Source organism: Nelusetta ayraudi, unplaced genomic scaffold (genome assembly GCF_046127955.1).
Source record: "Nelusetta ayraudi isolate G7.1 ecotype Tasmania unplaced genomic scaffold, CSIRO-AGI_Nayr_v1 ptg000122l, whole genome shotgun sequence".
Classification (NCBI taxonomy): Eukaryota; Metazoa; Chordata; class Actinopteri; order Tetraodontiformes; family Monacanthidae; genus Nelusetta; species Nelusetta ayraudi.
This window is the reverse complement of record NW_027466172.1, coordinates 782,122-804,451: the sequence shown is the minus strand read 5'-3', so window position 1 is coordinate 804,451 and position 22,330 is coordinate 782,122. Positions and strand designations below refer to the sequence as shown.

General features: G+C 43.5%; 1 protein-coding gene across 1 annotated transcript; it reads left to right on the top strand.

Moving 5' to 3' along the window:
- Positions 1-3,402: 3,402 nt before the first annotated feature.
- On the top strand, positions 3,403-22,328 carry ikzf1 (IKAROS family zinc finger 1 (Ikaros)). The gene is given in 10 exon segments (XM_076050107.1): positions 3,403-3,492; positions 3,494-3,529; positions 3,531-3,732; positions 8,223-8,276; positions 8,454-8,567; positions 14,053-14,319; positions 17,206-17,373; positions 19,381-19,506; positions 19,930-20,064; positions 20,741-22,328. Coding segments are annotated over 10 exon segments (1,869 nt in total). The 5' UTR covers positions 3,403-3,429; the 3' UTR covers positions 21,445-22,328.
- The last annotated feature ends 2 nt before the right edge of the window (positions 22,329-22,330 follow it).

Below are 22,330 nucleotides of genomic sequence, written 5' to 3'. Positions count from 1 at the left end.
GGGGGGGTAATTTTGGTACATGATTCATAATGAGTCATTACCAAATCAAGAACCCCCACTGATATTTATTTATTTACCAACACAACGTGAGTAGAGAATAAGTGGGTATCGAAAATACATGGATGAAAATGTATTTATTTATTTGGAGTAATCCTGTGAATAAATTCAAAATTAAGGTTCACTCTACAATTTTGAACGAAAAAAAAAAATGGTTAAATGGGTTCAGGACATAAATGGCTGAGACTCTTAAAGCTTTACATTGACAATATATTTTCACCAAATTTCGGCAGCAGAGAAACATCTAAACCATTTAAAACAAACATTTTTTTAACCTCCTTTTGGGTTGAACTGAATCCACTCAACCTTGGGCTTTAAGTAGGGACCTGGCACCGCACCCTAGGTTGCATTTTTGGATTTGATACTGTACATCTATGTTAGTTTGCTCCTGCGATGAAAACCATTGAGACGGTGTAAGCCGCCTCGTCTCGATCATAAGTCTATTTTCTAAAGAATCCTCCCTCTCCTTCCCCCCACAGCCTCTCCCCTCCTCCTCCGATTTTCCAGCCTGTGGTCTGAATCTCATCAGTGGCTTCTTTTCAAAACAGCCTCGCAAACATCATGATTGATTCAGCCGCTATCCTCCAGGATCTCTCAATGCCTGCCCGGGCTCGAGATTAATTTCCTCTCCCTCATCTTAATTTTTACTCATCGCCTCTCCATAAAAAGGCTAAATGTCAAGCATGCCTGACTCCTTCTAGTGACACGTCTATTCCAGCAGATAATTACCATAAGGAAATAGATGCTTTAGTGTGCAGAGGAGAATTTAATTTACTCTGACATCCCCACAGCATAATGCATTCCTAAAGAAAGAGAGTTTTTCAGTTTGCAGTTGACTTTTTAGATAAATTGGACTATTTAATGTGATTATCAGCCTTGAACGTCTTTGACTTATTAAGGTGTTGAAACCAATTAAGGGTTACATGCTGCTCATGCTTCCAAATGTGAAACAGTGAATACTGCTTAAAGATCCATGAAATAAGAACCAGCCGGGGCCTTTTGTGCGCCAGTCGAGCGTCTACACTGCCTGATGATGTTTTGAGACTTGCCAGGTAATGATATTAATTACAACAACATGGCCCGCTCTGGCTTTTGGATTAGCCTGCCGGAGCAGGGGGTGATGTTTGGTTTGATTTGCACTTGGGGATTACATCCATTGCATATAAGATTATCTCAAACAGTACGGAACGAGTCAATTTATAACATATTTAAACACAGATCTGCTTTTATCGGTTGTCATTTCTATACATGCAACCCAAAAGCGTGTTTGTTATATATAAAACATTGATGGAAAAATAAAAGAAGTGTTGTCAGTGAGTATGGATCTGAGGGTAACGCTGCATTTTTCACGCAAACAAGACAGTACTGTATCTCTGTGTCATGGAAGCCCACACTTAAGGTCAGCCCCTCTGCTTCTGCTGATAGCGCAGGGCCTCACGCACACTCCCAACATTCCCTCCGCGGCCTCGAGAGCCACCGATCCTGTCCAACCTCGAGGCGTCCGAGACCTGTGGGCTCGGGCCTCGCGTCCTCACCGTCTGCAGGGCTTTGAGGAAGTCAGGGAGAGCGTTGCTGCAACCTGCCCAAACGCCGTGAAGACACGGCCGGCCACACTTCTCCAGCCTAAAGTTCCTCCTTTTGCAATCAACTGCCCCGAATGCTGTGCTTCTCAGGAGATAAGAGTCCTCCCATGAAAGGTGACTCAGCAATCCAGTGCACACGGCCTCTCCTGAGATAAGAGTTGCTCAGCGTGCGCATGGGCCGGCGGGGGGACGCTGAGCGGGATACAGGGAAAGACGGTCACAAGCGGAGCCACTGCGAGGTCACTTTGGCCCGAGCTGCTCCTCATTCAGTGAAATTGCATGTAAAAGTTAATTAGCGTCGGAGATAGAATGAAGAATAGCGGAAAAGCTCAGAACATTCAGGCGGAGACTGAAGCCTACAGAATGGGACAGCAGTTGGGGTCGGGTGGGGTAGGGGCGGCTGGAGGAGTGTTGAGCAGCCTTGACGCTTCTGATGGGGCTGAGGAGAGGAGAGGCGGCGGGGCGGCTTTAAGGACATAAGTAATTTAAAATAGTAATTACTGCAAATATAATAAGGACGTACGTGGTGAGTTATTTTTGCATGGTGTAACTCATCACTTATTTAGACATTCTATCAATATTAATCCACAATTTGTATTTCTTTGAGTGATTTCAGGCAGCCGTCACCGTGAGACTGCCACTCAGGCCACCATTAGGAGAAAATTGGAAACTGGTTATTTGACTCCTTTGAGGTTTTTTGTATGTGATTCGCGGCAGGCTGCCGCCGTGCCGTAATTGAGAGAATATCCTGAGTGTGAATAATAACGGGGATGGAAAGTGAAATAATACAGATCCAGTTGTGTGTGCTGAGGAAACTGTGTTTGTGACATTACTTTACATGAAAATATTTACATATTTGCATGTATTTCGCTAGAAGGCCAGAATGCTGGAATTAAAGGTGAAGGCCAAACTTCAATTTTCCAAAATTCTATAATGACTGTGTATTTTTTTTTCCCATCAGTTAGTAAAAAAAAAAACAACTCCATCTCACCACTCTTATTCCGCCAGCTCCTTGTCTGCGTTAAAACACATGGTTCTTGAAATCAGCCCTATGTGATGTCACAAAGGGCACTGATAACTTAACAAATGGTCCTCTGGTGTTCAGTCTGCCATATGACTATTATGTTGCCTTATTGTCCCTTGCACTAGAAAACACTTTTAGCAGGAAGCTGAAAATTACTAATATTAAACAGATTAATGTCTGTGTTTGTAGATTGGAGGCTGTTCCGAGGCCAGGATGAAATCTAGAGACCTGAAAATGTGCTTAATATGATACACGATTCTTTCAAAACTAAACACGCAGTGCGAGTTTTGGAGGCTTTTCTCTGAGGAACGCCACTACTTGATGTTGAAACTTTCCCAAGTTTAAACGAAATGAGGATTCTGAACACTTGATGATGTTGGGTGGGGTGGGGTGGTGGTGGGGGGGGGGGGGTTAAGGGGGTCACTGGAGAGCAGAGTCAGGAGGCTGAACTACTATAAAGACAAAAAAAAAAAAAAAAAAAAAAAGAATAAAAAAAAAAATCACCATCACCAACAATCACAAAAGAAAAAACAAAACAAAAAACGCTCATTTCACAGACTTTAGCGTGCCAGGACAGGTGACAGACGGGGTGCTGTCCAACATGCAAGCTACCCAACACCCCCCACCACCCCCTCCTCCTGCCCCCCCCCCCCCCTCACAACCCCTCCACCAAACCCCCCAAGCTTCCTCGGTGAGAATGAAATAAATAAACAATGAACGGGTCCACTCTCTCCTCTCTCGCCCGCGCCTCATCCCATCTCATGCATGGCTGCTAGTAATGGTCTACTGGGTGTCAGCTTTTATTGGCACGGCACAAAGCAAGTGCCAGGGGCTCGGCGCGCTCGACTCCCCGCCGCACACCCGCGCGCCCCGTGGATAAAAGCAAGCAAAATGCCCCAGCAGCGCACACAGACATAGTCATGTTGGGCTGGAACGAGGAAGTGCAGTGGAGAGGAGGGGAGGGACTCAGGGCGCAGCTCCATGGGGCCGCCGCGGCGCTGCGACCTTCTGCACATGGAGCCGGGGAGAGTTGGAAGAACTTCATACTGCAAACTCAAGGAATAGCAGGTAATGTGACCTCCGCCACCTCGCTTTCTTTTCCTTTTTTTTTTTTCTTTAAAAAAACAAAACAAAAAAACAACTAACTCAAACACAGCAGGTTAAAAAAGTTTAGATGTCTAACGTTGCTCCCCTGAGATGCGTGTGTGTGTTTTAAGGAGAACATTTGAAGCTCACTGGGGGAAAAAAGAGGCAGTTTCGGTGCAGGTGCAGCATCAAATCCCGCTCTGATCGCCCCTGTTCCCTCATCGCCTCAGTGTGTAACGGATCACCAAATACGATGAGCACCTTTTTAATGAAATAGAGAGCAATTGTTTTATTTATTTATTTTTTCTAAAAAAAAAAAAAAAGAAAGAAAGAAAGAGAGAGAGAGAAAATTTGCGGAAATAGTGGAACCTTCCTCATTTCCCATACTTCTGTTTCTTATGGGAAAACGTGGACATTTTCCCGATTATTTATTATTACACACGTAAATTCCTCGTGAAATTTACAGAAAAAATCCTGCCAGTTGTTTCCGGGACGCACTCTAAATGAAACGTTTTCAGCGCGTTTTCACATTCTTGCAGTATAGCACCTGTTGCCACAGATGCGCGCGCTCATCAAACTTAAAAGGTTTTTCTCGCTCTTTGGTAAAGTTGGTCCATTTTTTTTTATTCTTTATTATTTGAATTCACATTCACCTGTGTTTAGTTTTTTTTTTTTAAATACAACTTTCTGCCGTTTTATTTGTGAAAGACGATCATTCGGTGGTGGATGAAAATGTCCACCAACTTCTTGACGAAGGATTCATCCGCGCACAGTTTGTTGAATTTCAGGTTATGATGAACAAATGTGATGATTTTTCACAGAAACCAACTTTCATCACCGCCTCGACTAGTTGTTAAACATTCACCTAATGTGAAAAGTGAAAGAAAACTGGAGAAATTTTACACGGCTGACACTTACGGTAAAAGCCGTTCATCAATTGTCAGAGACGACAGAACAGAAAGATTCAGTCAGCGTTTTGAGGAAATGAAGTGTTTTAATCACCCCGACACGTTGCAAAAAGTTCCTGCTGCGACAAAAAAAAAAAAAAAAAGCTTCTGCAAAGCTTCTGCAGTAAACAAACAAACCAAAAAAAAAAAAAACTTTTTAGAAAATAAATCTTTAAAATATCTGTGTGTGGGGTTCACTGACTTATTACTTCCACTCATCTGGGAGAGAGCATCTTCTCGAAACTACTTTTGAAACCTTAATTCTTACTAATTCTCACACAGTTTTGCTGTGTTTTTTTTGTTTACACCTGAAACTTTAATTTTAAACTTTAAGGGAACTTGGTAGTTTTGTAAACACATACATTTCCTTCTTTTTTTTTTTTTTTTTTAATTCAACCACTGCTAAAAGTACAGCGAATCAATTTTAAAACGTTAAATCAATTTCAAAACTCGCCTTTACAAAGGAGCCTCACTGCCTGCACCAAAAGGACACTTTTCATAGCTGGGGCTGAAGGAGAAGTGGTGCTGGGAGTGCTGCAAGTGTGTCTGTCGATACATCATCTTTTCTTGTCAGTAGAAACCGAGGTGGGAGGGAGGTGTGCATGGGGGCAGAGGAAGGCAGACAGTTATTAAAATGATTGTACTGTCTGAATAGCAGAGTAGTGAAGTGTGTCAGATGCAAATGAAGGAAACTTATCTCCAGCGCACTTTCACTCTCCCCTCAGCCCCTCCGATCCAGCTCCTAGAACACAGCTGCCTTCTCTATCTGCCCACTTACACCCTGACACACACCAATCACCGATGAGAATCTCCATGTGCACATGAACAAAAAGTGGACCTTGCACCCACCCTAACCGGGCCTGTGTGACGAGTTCCCGTTTGAGCGCCTATAGCTTCTTTACTTTCCCTTGAAGACTGCGCCCCCCCCCCAAAAAAAAAAAATAATAATAATAATAATGATAATACAGAGGTTTTATCATTTTGATGTTTTTCTTGAGGTGAAAATAAAGAGATGAAACTTTTAGAGACTTGGATTATGACTTGTTTTAAAGAGGTCATTGTGCTGTTTCACAGGGTCAGTCATGGCTGCACTAAAGTCAATTAATATAGTTTAGTAATAGTTTGGCTGAAGACAAAAATTTATTTGGCAGAGGTTATCGCAAAACTTCTCTGTCATAAATCAGACAAAAAAAGAGATGTTAAATGTTTGACCTTTATAGCGTTACGCTAAATTTGTGCTTGATTATTATTAGTGGTGTGAAGATGTGTTTATTTCAAGTAGGCAAGGAATTAGTTTTCACATTACTCCCTGGACAATGAATTGAAATCGTGAGTTTCTACGAGATTCATTTTTGCTTTTAAACACACACACACACACACACACACACACACACACACACACACAGTGTCATCCTACATTGGTATCCAAACTTTACTGGTGTGGTCCTCAGTATCTGTTAACGGTTTCGTTGTTTCTCATCTCCACCCTGCTCCCTGGTGTCGCTTTTGCACCTCGCAGACGCCTCTAACCCCCCCCACCCCACCCCCACCCCCCTCTCCACCATCGTCAACCGAACGAACGAATAGGCGCGCGCACACACACTGACACATACGCACGCACACACGCACACACACACACACACACACACACACACACACACACAAAAGGAGGACCGAGAATTCTGTCAACCCACAAGCCTCTTCCTGCCTCTCCTCAGCAGTCAGAATGAAACTTCTGCGTTTCTTGCATTTTTTTTTTTGTCTCCCTGTGTGTCAAAAGTAAATTTTTTGCTACTTCCATTTCGCCAGCGTGAAAAAGATTCCACCTGCTTCTCGTCCACGCATTCACGCCCACAGACGCACACATCCGCCGGTGACAAGCAGAACAGAAGGGGCAGTTAAGGCAATGACATTATTTTCTATTAACATAAGCTTATTTAATATCACACACACAATAGTACGACTATGAAAGTGTGACTACAGAGATGAGAACTCTGAAACATTTGTATCAAAGGAAGACATGGTACATAATAATAATAATAACACAAATAAAAATATAATAAAAAAAAAAAGTTTTCAAAGTGGGAGAATAATTGCTGCTGTTGTAATCCACGTGCACCTAACTTTCCACATGTCTACGTGTCTAAGCAGGTTGTGGGTGAATGCGGGAGTTCTTTTTTTAACTCTCTGGTGAGCCCCCCTTCCCCTGCCCTCCCCAGCCCCCATTCCACCGACGCATCCGTGTTTCCCCCTCGTACCATCTGCCTGAAAAAAAAAAACAGTGCACAGGAGAGAATTCACCTCTGTCTCTCCCCAACCACCGAACTCCAGCTGCTGGAGACGGTCGCCGCAGAGGCTGCAGCGGCGCGGCGGAGTGACACGCGACGCCCCTGTGCCGCCGCTGAGCAATTCGTCTGCACCAGTGACCTTTGCCCCCCTCCCCTCACTCCCCCATCTACCCCCCTCCCGTGCCCTCGCACTCCTGGGCGTCTTCGGGCCGTTGAGCTCCCGACTCGACTCGGGCGGCGTTGCGACACGACAGGGCCCCCGCTCGCTTCCCACTATTTGTTCCAAATGTGTGGAGCCATCTGTCAGTAAAACAGGAAGGCCTAGGTTCCCCTTCTCCCTTGGGCTCGTTTCGCTATTTTCGGGAGCTTCACTTCTCCCTGAGTGGCTGCTGGGACTGGGCAGCGGGCCCCACCAAGGGCTTCTTGAAGTGGCGGAGCCGGGGCCGAGGCTGTTGGGCCCATCTGCTGCCGGCTTGAGGGCCATTCATTATTAATGGGGCCACGAGCACTGGTGACTCCTCAGATATTCAGCCCTGGCCAAAGGATCGCTTGTTAAAAAAAAGAAAGAAGAGAGAAATAAAGGCAACTTCTCTGCTCCTTCGGCCTGCTTTCCTTTCTGACTTCCCCCGCAACACCTCCACGCCTGCGACACCCCTCCTCCTCTCGTTCCACCCCCCCCCCCAACCCCCCCTCCTCCTTCGTCACCTCCTCCACTTCACCCCTGTATTTCCCATCATGGCTCGCATGTGTCTGCGCTCAGGCCCCCCGCGGGCTCAGCCATGCGTGCACAGTAAATTAGAGAAGAACACGAGCGCGGATCAACCGGGTGTACGGCAAACGCCGGCGTCCCCGCGACCCCCGGGCCAGTTAATTTTCTGCTTAATTTTGTGGCAGTCAGTTTGCATTTTTGGATGATTATGTGGCAGGAAATTAACAATAAATAACAAATGTGGTCTGAAGGCCCATTCCCAGCAGCGAGAACACCCCCCGCGCCCCCGATACACCCTGGCTCGCCTCCCTCCGTCAGACTCGTAATGAAAATGTCTGCGATTCTTTGTAATGTAATGCGGCCGACAAGGCGAGATCTGGCCGAGGTGACGAAGCCAAGCCGGCCCAGCCGCCGCTGAGAAGTGCACCGCTCTGTCTTTTAATAATGTTGTTCCCTCTGCCGGCACTTGATTAAACTTTTCGACAGATCTACATTTCCATCGCTCTCTCTGTCTCTCTCTCCCATTAGAATACTTGCACCGCATGGAGACCGAGGAGGCCCAGGAAATGTCCCAGATGCCAGGTAAAAGACTCTCTGCCTCCTTGATTAAAGCTTATTGAGTGCAAAGGTTGCTACAGCAGGGCCGCGGAAGCAGCTTTTTGCTTTTCGGTAATGAACGAATGAGATGGGCCGCGGAGGGGGGTGGGTGGGGGGCGGCGCCAGGGACTGATGGACGCTTTTGCTGGTGTGTGTCCACAGTCAGGGACAGCCCCCCTGCCAACGAAACGTCCGAGGACACGGAGGAGCCCATGGCCGTCCCCGAGGACCTGTCAGCCAGCTCCGCCCACCAGCAGAACAACAGAGGGGAAAAAGGTACCGGAAAATGCACCTCGACCAGTCAGAAATGTCAAACGATGCTTGAAAGGAATCCGTGAAATCTGTGTCAGTCAGGCTCCAACAACGGTGCGTCCATTCCCAGAGCACCTCAAAAAAAAAATAAAAGTTTGAAGATGTCACTACTAAAAGCATGACTTGTGTGCAAATGGCAAAAATGTACTCCTACTTCAAGTCGTACACACCCAGTGGGAGGTACTTGATAGATATTCTAAATCCCCTTGGAAAAATTCATATAAAAAACAGGGGGGGAAAAATCGCAAAAAGAGATACATTTAGGTCATTGGCAGCAAAGGTTAAAAAGAATCCCTTTGAGCCATGGCATGTCATTAAAAAGCCCAATCTTAAGGAATAGCTAATGTGGCCTTGATTTGAGTTTATGAACATCCAGCCAGGGAATCTAATGGTAGAAGTAGGGATGCGACAAACTGAAGGGGTCTTTAAATCTCCTGGTTATGTTAATCGACGTGCCCTGATGCATTTCACAAATAAGTACCGGCCATCATAACTCATTTGGGTTACAGAAAAGATCAATCAAGATTAAAATACAATTATTAATAGGTTAAAAAAAAAAAATCAATAATGCAGGTGGGGTATTTTTGCTTTATGTCTTGTTATTCTTTATTTAGCGAGTAATAAAGATAAGTAAAAAGATACAGAAGAAGTAAAAAGAGAGACAGAAGAAGATACAAAAGATGAAAAAAAAACAACCTATATAAACCCTATATAAATAATAATAAAAGAGGGCGGGCAAAATGAACACGAGGGCTGGTTTCTAAATTCTATGAAAGTTGTATCTGATCTCCTTTTTTTTTTTTTCACCACAAATCATTTTACCTCTGAATAAAAAAGTATCCAAAAAAAAAATCATCAAGTAATTTTCCACTCATCCTGATGCTGGCAAAAGATTAGCAACGCAGAGTCAAAAATAAAAACGCGAGAGGAAACTGAAATAGGATGTGCAAGACTTTCCTAAGAAGAACTTGCCATCAGGCAGTTTCAACACTCCTGGAGATAAAGAGTTCAGGAACAGGGCCAAGCTCGGAGAGATCAGCACATCGCCACACCGCAGAGGTCACACACCTGCGCGCACGCACGTACTCGCATGCTCTCTCTTGCTTTATATAACAGTCGAGGTGTCAGGTGACGAGCTGAGCGCACGGGCGGGAAATAAAATGCTCAGAACCCACGACGGCAAGGGAAACGTTCTGATTGAAGTAATTCCATCACGTGCGGCGCTGTTCTCGTTGAGTTAACGGATAGTTATAGAGTCGGAACGGCAGTGGTGGTGTTATATTCTAAAATGTTGAGTGGTCTAAGTGTTTGGTTCTTCACCGTCCTCCGTAGGCAGCTGGCAGCGGGACTCTGTGCTTTACACGCGAGTCGGCTGTTTATTCCCTGAACACTTATGGCTTCACATGTGTCTATATAAGGGACGTAGCGAAAGAGCCAAAAGAGAAGAAGAAGGGAAGTGCAAGTATCTGGTGCATCTATGCATCGCTGCCTCTGCGATAAAAGCCAGAGAGAGTTATAATTATCACTCAGGATCATGTGCTGCTCAGTTCTCTCTTGTGTGACGGCAGGCGGCGAGCGGGCGGCGATTAAATGGGACGCTGGACGAAAAAAAAGTGTCAAGCAACCTCAAAAGGCCCCGGTCATTTCCTGTTGCAAGTGATCATCGCAGCCGGGGGGTTGTCATTGTTGTTGCACATTTTCAATGTGCACATACGTGACTCAGACCTGCAAACTTCCCTTGTGACTTCAGTGAACTCTGTTTAGCAGCACGGTTGGTCTTATCTCAACCAACGGCTAATTTGATCGGCCAGCTGCGGCTTCAATTGACGAAGGCAACGCGGCCCGCTTGCTCAGAGGCACCACGGCAGTAAGACACATCCTTTAACTTCCTGGTGAAATTATTTCTGTTTCACTTTCAATGATTCAGACGGAGTCCTTCGGCTATTTCGGAGACCTGACACTAAGAGGGAGACTGAGTTGAGTCTAGTTCCCGAAAACATGAAGGCAACTTTTTTTTTTTTGGTGCTCCTGCAAGTTTGTGCTGAGTGAGTTGCTAGCGTGGTTTAGCACATGCGGTTCCACTATTGTGCACGCAGTGTTATTTTCAGGCAGTGAGAGCAGCATTAGTCAGTAACAGGAACCTCCAGCCCGGCTCCCTGAGTTCCACGGCGCAGAAGTAACACGCTCACAAGTCACCTTTTTTTAAGTTTGATAGCAAGACGCACATGCTAAGGCCTTCTCACCCCCTGTGTTTTCCACTATGTTGTGCTGGCAGCAGAATGTGTTAGTTCTTTATCTGCAACCTGAGCATCAGATCCATATCAGGTTAAACCAGTGTTTATTGCGAGCTGTTCTGTTTGCGCAGTGTATTATACCTGCTTCCCAAAACTAGCAAATCAGGATGTGTGACCGAGACAAACACGGTATAAAGCAAAAAGCCTTCTTCCTATTCCCGGTTCAGTGCAACTTCCCCATATCCATGAGAAGTGCGTGGCAAACCATTGTTCCCTTCTGTCTGCTATAGCCGGCTGATAAACCCAGAGCTTTAGCCGTTAGGTTTTACAAACATAAAAATAATCATGTGTAGGCACATGTTAATATAATTAAAAAAAATATATATTATTTCAGGATTAGTGACTTTGCAAAAAATAAAATAAAATTGTAGGTTTTATGGCTGAGGCCATTGCTTTAGAATAGAAACACAAAAGTGTCACAAATTTGGACACATTTTGCTTTTTGATATGAAAATGGCTGACTACAGAACGATGATTTCAGGAAGCTATTTTATTTAGACACTCATGTTACCGTTAATTACATATGCTTATTTGATGTTCGGCATCAGGCGAGCGCCTGTCCACCGGAGAAACCTTGACAGGGGGTTATGACCTCTGCAATTGTTGACAGCCATGAAGAAATTGCACAGAAACTAAAATACATCTTAAAAATCAAAGTTAAATAACTATTCAGAAAGGGTTGTATAAAAGAGGTGGTTGGTTTCAACCACCGTTTTTATGCCTTCAACCACCATTTAGGCATAAAAGATAAAAATCTAACACAGATCAGAGGAAAGGGTTGAGGTTTGCTAAAGTAAATAATTTTTTGCAGTGAATCTTTGCAGGAAAAATAACACTTTAAAAATTGAAAACAAAAGGCAAGAAAGACAATTTGATACCACGCAGTATAGATAAAAACAATTGGATGCTGTAAACATGCTTTAAATCAAGATTAAGTTAAAGGCTTCAGTATAGGACGCAGTAGTCCAAAAATCTCATGTCTCAAATGCTGGTGCAGAAAGGACCATGGGAGTGTCTTAAAAGTAGGGTGTATTTTTCCTTTAAATGAGAGGCAGCATATCCGGCAGACAAGTGTGAAGAAAAAAAAAAGAACTTTTCGGTTGCAAACTGTTTTACAATTCCTTTCCCATGCTTCCCTTTCTGTCACTTCTCCATAATTCTTGGTATTTCGGTTAGACAGGCCCTCTTTCTAAAGCTTCCCCTTTTCCATAGATTCCTATATTTCATGATTTCCACTTCTTCCTCTTTGGCTGAACAAACAGAGGTAGAGACATGGGGAAATCAGGCGCTACCGTGACATGCTAACCGCAGCCTGGCTGCTGTTTTCTGCATGGAAAGTTGGAGCTGGTAGAGGATGCCATTCCTTTCTGAACAATTTGGGAAAAGCAGCCACAGTGACAAGTGACAGCTGTGACTTTTGTGAGAAAAAAAAAAAAAAATCTTGGTGGATAACAGTTGGCATTAGTGAATTGACCTTCAGAATGTTTAGAATCTCGTGAGTAGAGACACCTCGTCATCAAGTCAGCGTGTGAGAGCGCGACCATGTGTGTTTTCATCAAGCTCAGTGGCTGTGAGACACACCGCCGCCGTCCCTCATTTCGCACTGCTTCCTGTGTCTCTGTTTCCTGTTTATCATGCTGTCATTTGCCGAGGCAAAGCGCGATGGCGTGAGATCAACGTGTGCGTTTCTTTGCATCTTTGCAGACATTGTTTGACCTAGGCTGTGCTATTCGCCTCTGTGTCTGAATTTCCACCATGCTGCCATGAAAATAACAGAATATACAGTTCAGACAGGTCTTAAATGAAGTATCTGAAATGAGGTAAAATTATTTGCGGATGCGTTCTTTTGGAAGGAGAGGGAGGACTGTTAGTTACTAACTGATTGCATATCTGTATATATCTGTATATATTTTATTTAGATATACTATGTAGACTTGTATATGGATCCTTATTTTACTCCACCGAGTTGCACACTGTTTATAGCTTATTTATACTTCCAGTTGCACATTGTTTATTTGTTTACCCTTACTTTTAACTTTTTACTTATTCTGTAGTTTGTTTTTGTTTGTTTTTTTAACCTAAGTAGTAGAATATACAGAAAAAAAAATGGAGTCAAATTCCTTGTTTGGCATGTACAAACCTGGCCAATAAAGCTGATTCTGATTCTGATTCTGATAATGTCTGTTGATGATAACATACAACAGTACATGCAGACATGCCAGATTCTAGCCCAGTAATATTGTATTTTTTGTAAAGCTTTAGGTAAACTTTGGCAGTTCTGCTTGCGTTGATCTCGAGCGTTTGCAGTGCCTTTAAAAGACACTATTCATTAGGAGAGAAGGACAGGGGGAACCACATAAATCACAACAACCAAATAAATGTTTAATTCCTGACAACTTTATGGAGACAGAAAAAGACAAAAAGAAGAAGAAAAAGATTCCAAAATGTCTCATTTAGATTTTTTTTAAAAAATTGGATAAAAGTGGATCAAATGAATTAATATAGAATAAATAAATTAAGAGTAAATCAGTACACTCTTGCCCATACATTTGGAATGAAATATTTTAAGAATGGTAAAAAATGTTGCACATGAATTCAGACTTCAGTAACTGCACCTGGTCGAAAGTGATTACTGATGCATTTAAGTAGGGATGAAGTGGGGATTGTTAACGAAAACAAAATGTTTTCATCTTTATGGGCAACAGTGTACACAAAAAGCAAAATAAATTTAACAAGATGAGCTAAAATAACACAAAAATATGTATGTAAAATATGTAACTCAAATATGTTATAAATACATACAGTGCTATTTAAATTACGTTTGATAACAATTCAAACAAATCACATCAAGCAATGATTATTTTTTCATTGGTCAAAAAAATAAGCGACTGAGTGAACTTTGAAGTTCAAGCTATCTTAGTTCAGTTTCCCAAAAGTCCCCCGTGTTCCTGTTCTTGAGCCTGTCAAAGATCTGAGGTGACATCACAGTGTTAAATAAAGCAGCTGCATCTATTCCACTGTCATGCTGATGGTCTGCCCATCTTGACTAACATCATAAAGAATAAGATTAAAAAAAAAACACAACAACAACAACATGCTCGTGTTCTAAACAGTGGCCCTCCCCCCACCCCTTCTATCCCTGCCCTCTTTTCCAGCCTGTAACATTAAAGTTGAGGCTCGCAGTGATGAGGAGAATGGGCTGGCCTGTGACATGAATGGCGAGGAGGAGGAGTGCGCGGAAGACTTGCGCGTGGTCGATGCCTCGGGGGCCAAGGTGAACGGCTCACAGTCGAGCCCCGAAGCCAAGGCCTTCTCCTCGGCCGGCGGTATCCGGCTGCCCAACGGGAAGCTCAAGTGCGATATCTGTGGGATAGTTTGCATTGGCCCCAATGTGTTGATGGTGCACAAGCGAAGCCACACCGGTAAGCCGTCTGCAACACTTCTTGCCATTCCTATGTACCCATGCAGTAGCTGTGTGAAAGAGTGCGCGAGGGGAGGGTCAGATAGGTGTCTCTCGTGTCTCCACGTCATGTTTAGATGCAGATCTTATATGGCAGAAATAACTGGCTGGCTGACTGTATTTCGGCTTCAATGAAACCAAACCTTTTTCCTAATAATAATGTAACTTGTCCATGAACTCATCAGAAATTTGAAAGGCCAATTCAGAAGATGTTATTGAAAAAAAAATCTGCAATACTGGGAATCAGCCCTTTGTGATGTCACAACAGGCAGTGATAACTCACTGATACCCCTCCCTGGTTAGCACCAACACCTCCAGCCAGGTGTTTGTTCCACAAGATAATCATTTGGAATTCCTCCAACAACAAAAAAAGCAAGGAGCTAAAACCCTAACCTCTTTGCTGGAGAAAGTAAACAGAGGGCTAAGCATATTGTTTTCTGAAGATCTGTTGAGTCTCTGCGATAATTACAGTATAAAGCTGCCCTTCTTGGATAAAAACAAAATACGGGTGTGAAAATGGTTGTGATATGGGACTTTCCAGTCAAACTGTCCCTGCAATCTATTTCTATGTTTGTCACACGATGGCATCCTTGCATTAGGCTGCATCATGCATATAGACCCTCCTACCGTGCGTGAAATAGACTTTAAGCACACCAAAGCATTCATTATTGTTCATCTAAACAGCTCTGACGTGCCACATGAAGTGACAGCAATCGATCAAATTAGTGTGCGACAAAGTAGCGGCTGCAAAAACTTAGTCTGAAAAAAGAATGAAAGAAAAGAAACCTAAACCTGCCGCTGAGAGACAGGATATCTTCAGCAATTAAATTGAATCTCTGTGAAGCGACAATTATCAGGCTATTAAAAGTTCTTCAAATTTAGAAATTGATATTCTATTGTGATGAGACCAAACCAGTGGTGGGGAACATTTCTGAAAAAGGCACTTAACTGTCAACCTTTAGAAACTAATGAAACTCAAAACGGAAGAAAGGAACACTGGGCTAATGTAAATGCAGAAGAAAGTACAATAAGAGATATAATGAAGTGCCTCCTATTTAAATAGAAAATATTCTGTGGTGAGTCTCTGCTCCCGAAATGCATTTTTAATGAATTTCCTTTTTTATATATTTTTGCTGCTTCACTGGTGACTCTTATTTTATGGAAGGCCTTTGAAAAAAAAAAAAGAAAAAAAGAAAAAAAAGGGGCACATTAAAACATCCTCACAGAATGCCACAACACTCAGAGAGGCTGGATATTGGTTTATTCCAGAAGCGCTGATCAGGAAGACTGGCTCTCAACACAAAGTGTTTCCTTCGCTTTATTCAAATGAGGCTGAATTTGCATTGTGATGTGCCGCTCTTATTTTAGAGGCGAAGGAGGGGGTGAAGCGGGGGGGGGGGGGGGGGGGGGGGGGTAAAAATGAGATTTTCAGATCAAATTGACCTAGGCAATGGTGCATCACGGAAACTGGCAGGCTGAGTCTGAAAGGCTGTTGTTCGATCACAGCGCAGGCACTCCGAGGGGCAGGGCAGGGGGAGCACGGCAGAGACGGAGCGTCACTCTGCTGGCGGAGGCTCTCCGCTGGGGGTGGTGGGAGGGGGGGGGGCGGGATGGCTCTCTGCCGCACAGGCAGGCGCTCCATCATCCGATCCGCCCGGGAAAACTTGTCGCGCTGTGACCCCCGCGTGTCCGCACGCGCTTCCCATCTTTGCGTTGTCAGCGTAGGCATCGTCACGCGTCGTGAGTTTGGCGAGGGAACGATCACAAACAAGAGGTGGGCAAAGTTTTTGACTGGTGGGCCACAATGAGAAAAACATTTGTAATTTGAAGGGGGTGGGGCAGGAGCACATGGGTGGAGTGTTTTGGTAACCCACCTCATAGGAGAAAAAAGGTATATCATGGGATATGTAGAAAACGTGCTTTAGTGTGGATTGAAAATGAACAAAAGCAAAGTGACAACAAAATCCGTGTCTTTGAAGCCCGCGGTATTTAGCTATTTACTGAAATGGCTCTTAAAACAACGGGGGGTGGGGGGGTTGGATGGATGAAATACAGCTATTTTATTACTTTCTTCAAGTTCGGCCGGCCGGATTAATAATTTTAACGTGCCGCTATTGGCCCCCGGACCATAGTTCGCTCACCTCTGTCATAAACCGTAAACCTTCAGTGTAGCTAGTAATCCGTGTTTTTTTTTTTGTTTGTTTTTGTTTTTGTTTTTTGTTTTTAAATCAAATGTAAATCGTTAGACGTCAATACAAAGTTTGCCGCTGACAGTTGTATTTCCCCCCCCCCCCCATCTTATTATAACGACCCAAACAAAATACAGGAAGACACAACTGCGCCTCCGGTACGCCCCTCCCTTAAACGGTCACCGCCCAATCTTCCGTTATAACGATGTAGAAGAAGAAATCGGGTCGCTCCCATTTGGACAGTTAGCTTAGCTTTGCTGGTTGGTTTAACGTTAACGCTAAAACAATGGCCACGTACTCATTGCATTGCTACCTGAGTGCACTGTCCCAGGTGCTCGATAGCATAGAACGAAGACGGACGTAATGACGTCGAAACATGTAAGGTAGGAGTAATAATAACAATAATAGGAAAAAAAACAAAACCTACACGTCTGACAAAATAACAAAACACGTGATAAAGTTCGTTATACTGTAATCCCCCGATTTCTGTGCACGCCGCTGCTGCCAACTGGGTGATATTCTTTTTCTTTCTTTAAAAAAAAAACAAAAAAACCGCTCAGTTGCAAGTAAATGAATAGAGAGACACTGTTCTCTGGCTATGTTTTCATCTGCATCCTTTCACAGCGATGTTTCCCTCTGTGTCGTGTGCCTCTCCTCAGGCGAGCGTCCTTTCCAGTGCAGCCAGTGCGGCGCCTCTTTCACCCAGAAGGGCAACCTGCTGCGGCACATCAAGCTCCACTCGGGGGAGAAACCATTCAAGTGTCACCTGTGCAGCTACGCCTGCCGCAGGAGGGATGCCCTCAGCGGCCACTTGCGCACCCACTCGGGTGAGCATAAAGCTAGTGATCGATACTAAAATATCGATACTTCCGATACTAGATTTTTACGCTTTAAAAGTCGATTCTCAAATTTAAAAAAAAAAAAGAAAAAAAAAGATACTTTTGATACGTCAGTCATTCTAAGTAATGTACAACGTTAAAAGGAACAAAGTGGAAAATCACGACACTATTGAGATCTTGTTGAAATGATATGTGTTTGTTTGGGAACTACTTTTCTTCCGCCTGGTTAAGTGTGTTACGCACAACAACAGCGGGCATGAAACTATCCAGGTTCAGAGAAAGAGAATGTGTCAAAAAACTGTTGCTATTGAAGTTGTCAAATTAATCAATATGGCTATGAATTAAGTAACAAAATCAATAGAAAGAATTGACAATTAAAAATGGATTACGTAGACTAGGTGTCATCATAGAGCAATTGTTACAAAACAGCCATTATGAAATTTGAAAAATGTATATGCTAGAAAAGATGGATAAAAATCAATCTAATTTCCATACATTTTGAAATTAAAGTATTAATAAACCTGTGCAATTATTGTGCTGTTTAAGTGACCTAGTATTCTAAAACAGCAAGCATTTGTATCCCTTTATAGGGACTATCCAGTACATAGTTGAATCTAAATAAGATTAAGCATTCAGTGCAGAGTAGCGCCATCATTTGTTTATCCCTGTGATTTTATACAGACGCGCACACACAAACACTCAGATATTTTCACAAAATATCGGATCGGTATCGTCCATACCTTCTTGGATTCTACTGGGTATCAGATTGGAAAGAAAACTGGCAGTATCTATCTAACATCACTAATGCAAGCACACTCATATCTGCAGCAGCACAATATTATAGATCTAGGAACGGTGGCTCTGGCCTTATGTAACATACCGCATCCAAACAGACCAAACAGGTGTGAATGTGGTTTTTGTAGCTCCCTGCCCAGATGTTACTCTGAAGTATGTGCACATTGAAATGATATAATCGCCCTGTTCTAGTTTCACTGTCAACAACACGGCTGCTTGGAATCTGTGTCCGAGACCTTCTAGACTAGAGAGACGGATTTCAAATTCTACTTGCAGTCCACACTGTCTCCACTGTAGCCCCAGGATTCAAAAAGCCAGTAAGGCCAGAAAAGAGGAGAGTTGGCAGTCCCTCCTCAGTGGATCCACATTCTAGGCACATTGTTTAAATGTTCTCCCCAGCTTTATCCAGATCTCACAGAAAGCTTAAAATCAGCAGTGTTAGGCAGCCAAGCATGAACATACAGCAGGCTAAAATTGGAGCCGTGAGGTATTTCTCCTGGACCCTTTCACCATATACAGTGTACACCAACATTATCAGAGATCTGTAGGCAGGTTGCTGGTGGTTTTGACTTTGACACTGAAATATTGAAGATTTTGTGCATGACAAACAGGAAATAGTGGCAACAAAAGGTGGTTCTTACTTTCACTTTTATTTTTTCTGTGTGTTCACAGATAAAATGCAGCTCATTATCCAATCATTTATATTTTCCATATGCAAATATACCACAGTGGAGTGCATTTTATTTATTTATTGTAATTGTGTAGTTATTTTCTTATAGTGACAGTTGTTATATCTTAAAAGGACAATCATTGTCTTTTATTGGATTCAGCTTTTATCCGTACGATGATCTTGAGTGTAATGAAAGGCTTGAATGTTTGACTATAATTGCTAAAAAAAAAATTAAAAAAATAAATCTGAAAAAATAGATCAGTCCAGTAAAAAAAAAAGTCAATCCAGTGCTTTTACGTCTTAGTGTAATTTAGTTTATTTGCACATAATAAAACTGTGACAAAGAAATAACGCTGAATGTAATGTGCAGGGGAGGCCAAAGAACACTAAAAGCCTTGTCCAATGTATCTGCATCAACCATTAACTAACATCTTGCTCTGTTTAAAAAAAAAAAAGAAATATTATTATTATTATTATTATTATTATTATTATTATTGACAAAATGTGATTCTTATTGTCTTCCTTAACAGTTGGAAAACCCCACAAATGTGCTTATTGCGGACGGAGTTACAAGCAGCGCAGCTCTCTGGAGGAGCACAAGGAGCGATGTCACAACTACCTGCAGTACATGGGGCTGCAAAACAACATGTACACAGGTTGACCACCCCATCTTTTTCTTTCTTTTTATCAGCTTCCTTCCTGTGATTGCAGGACGGGTTGTGCATGCAGGCAGCTATGCATCGGGCTGTTACTAGATTCCCCAACCGGTCAGATGTAATTACTGTCACTTTCTTTTCTATGTTGCAAGTTCTCTTACGCCATTGATGAGTGACTGCAAAAAAAAATGCAGCTAAATGCCTTCCTGTTTAGCTGTCACAGATGAAATGAAATTATGTCGAAATACCTATGACACACATGTACACGAGCATGAACCCACAGTGTATTTATAGGCCAAGTGCTTCGTGTGCCAGAACAGTCCACTCTGCGCTCTGAGAAACAAAAGCCACAAACTCTTTGACACTCAACAGGACAGTAGTTTACTTTGACTCTGAACCTGACTTCTCTGTCTTGCTTTCCAGTAATAAAGGAAGAAAGCAACCAGAATGAGCAGAGGGAAGACTTGAGCCAGACGGGATCTGACAGAGCCTTGGTGCTAGACAGATTAGCTAATAATGTAGCTAAGCGTAAAAGCACTATGCCACAGAAGTTTGTGGGTAAGGGCCAAAATCTGCTTCCTTTGTGTAAAACCAACATTTTACCAATTTCAATTAAAAAAAAAAAAATGAACTGCAGCTTTGGAGGCTGAACAAGCCGTTTCACACATTTCACACTGTCTTTGCTAATGTTTCAGAGGCAAGATTTTTTTCTGTTAGTCAACTGATTCATTTGTTTGTACTTGTGTCTGTGAGGCTTTTCCATGGCAGAAGTATTTTTTTTCTATTCACCCCACAGAGTACGGCAAAACACACATTCAAACGCGCGCACACACACTTACTTAGTTAGATTTACGAACACACACACCGACATTCAACAGGGACATCTTCAATGACAGAATTGCAAAATATGGAATCCGGGGGGGAAAAAACAATTTGTTTCCCCGCTGCCCCATAATGCAGAGCACACATCTGCAATCTATCTTGCAATTTTCAAATGGCTGTTTTTGCCGTTATATAAAAACGCTTTAACATTACATTATGTGCACTAGGTGGAAAACCCCATGGTGTGATAATGCCATGAGGGATCATCACTCTTATTTGTTCTTGAAATTTTATTGAAATGTTTTTTCTCAAAAACTGGGAGGAAAATCCTAGTACAACACTTGAAACAGACAGTGTTGAACGTCACAGCAAGTCCTCAAACTGACTGTTGGGCCTCTTTCTTTCCCCCCAGGAGAGAAGCGTTTGTCAGACCTGTCGTACGACGGAGGAGCTGGCGAGATGATCCAGCCCCACGTCATGGACCAGGCCATCAACAGCGCCATCAGCTACCTGGGGGCCGAGTCGCTGCGGCCCCTGGTGCAGACGTCCCCGGCCTCCTCTAGCGACGTGGCCCTCGGCTCCATGTTCCCTCTCCACAAGCAGGCGGCGGAGGGCCACGCCGGGGCGGGCCTGTCGGCCAAGGACAGCGCCGCCGAGAACCTGCTGCTGCTCTCCAAGTCAGCGCCCAGCGAGAAGGACGGCTCGCCGAGCCACAGTGGCCAGGACTCCACGGACACCGAGAGCAACAACGAGGAGCACCGGGCGGGCGGCGGCGCCGCGGCGGGTCTCATCTACCTGACCAACCACATCACGTCGGGGGTGAGGAACGGCGTGCTGCCGCTGGTCAAGGAGGAGCAGCAGAGGCAGTACGAGGCCATCCGCGCCAGCATTGAGATGGCCTCCGAGGGCTTCAAGGTGATGACGGCGGACGGCGAGCAGGTGCGGGCGTACCGCTGCGAGCACTGCCGCGTCCTCTTCCTGGACCACGTCATGTACACCATCCACATGGGCTGCCACGGCTTCAGAGACCCCTTTGAGTGTAACATGTGCGGCCATCGCAGCCAAGATCGCTACGAGTTCTCCTCGCACATCACACGAGGGGAGCATCGCTTCTGATCTGATCTGATCTGATCGCTCGCACGCACACACACCACACACACACACACACCACACACACACACACATGCAAGTGTGCCACTCACACTCACTCATCGACATGCATCTGTAAAAGCAAAAATGTAAAAAAAAAAACCCAACATATATATATATACACTGTTAATGTCCAAAAGCTGTGTACATTTGTTTTTCTTTTAAAGTACGCATGTTGGCTCGTCACAAAAAGAATATGCATTTAGTTTGAGTTCTAAATGTGTGTTTTAAAGGAGGACTGACCCATCTGTCTCTTTGATATTGTTCGGCAAAGACAACAGCGTTACGGTGCCTAGGGTGTCATTCTTTCCATGTGTAAAAAAAAAAAAAAAATGTATAAACCTGTTTTTAATTTTGGATATGCACACAGCAAGTGTTTTCTAGGTTGGAAGTGGAAGAAAAAAAAAAACGGATGTTACATATGTTTACATATTTTGTTGAATTGTTCCGTTCTGCAGTGATATTTAAAGCAGGAAAACCAAATGTCAGAATTAAATCTAATCAGTTGTCAACCATCAGTGTAGATATTAACTCCACTCCACCAGCATGTTCTTGTACTCGTTACAGTCTACACATTATTTATATTTCATTTCAACACCTGTTTTTTTGTATTTATTAGAGTGGTCTGTGGTGTCTGTCTGTAGAGTAGTTAATAAGAGCTGCATCTCCCCATCCAACTATTTACTCAATGTGTTTGAGGTGAAAACATGACTGCTGCTAGAAGCAACTTTTTTTTTTTTTAATCCTGTCAAAAGACAATGTTACCTGGGAAAATGAGCTACTTGGGGTTTTCATTTGGAGCTTCATGCTTGCGGAATACAAATAAACAATATTTTATACAAACAGAAAAATG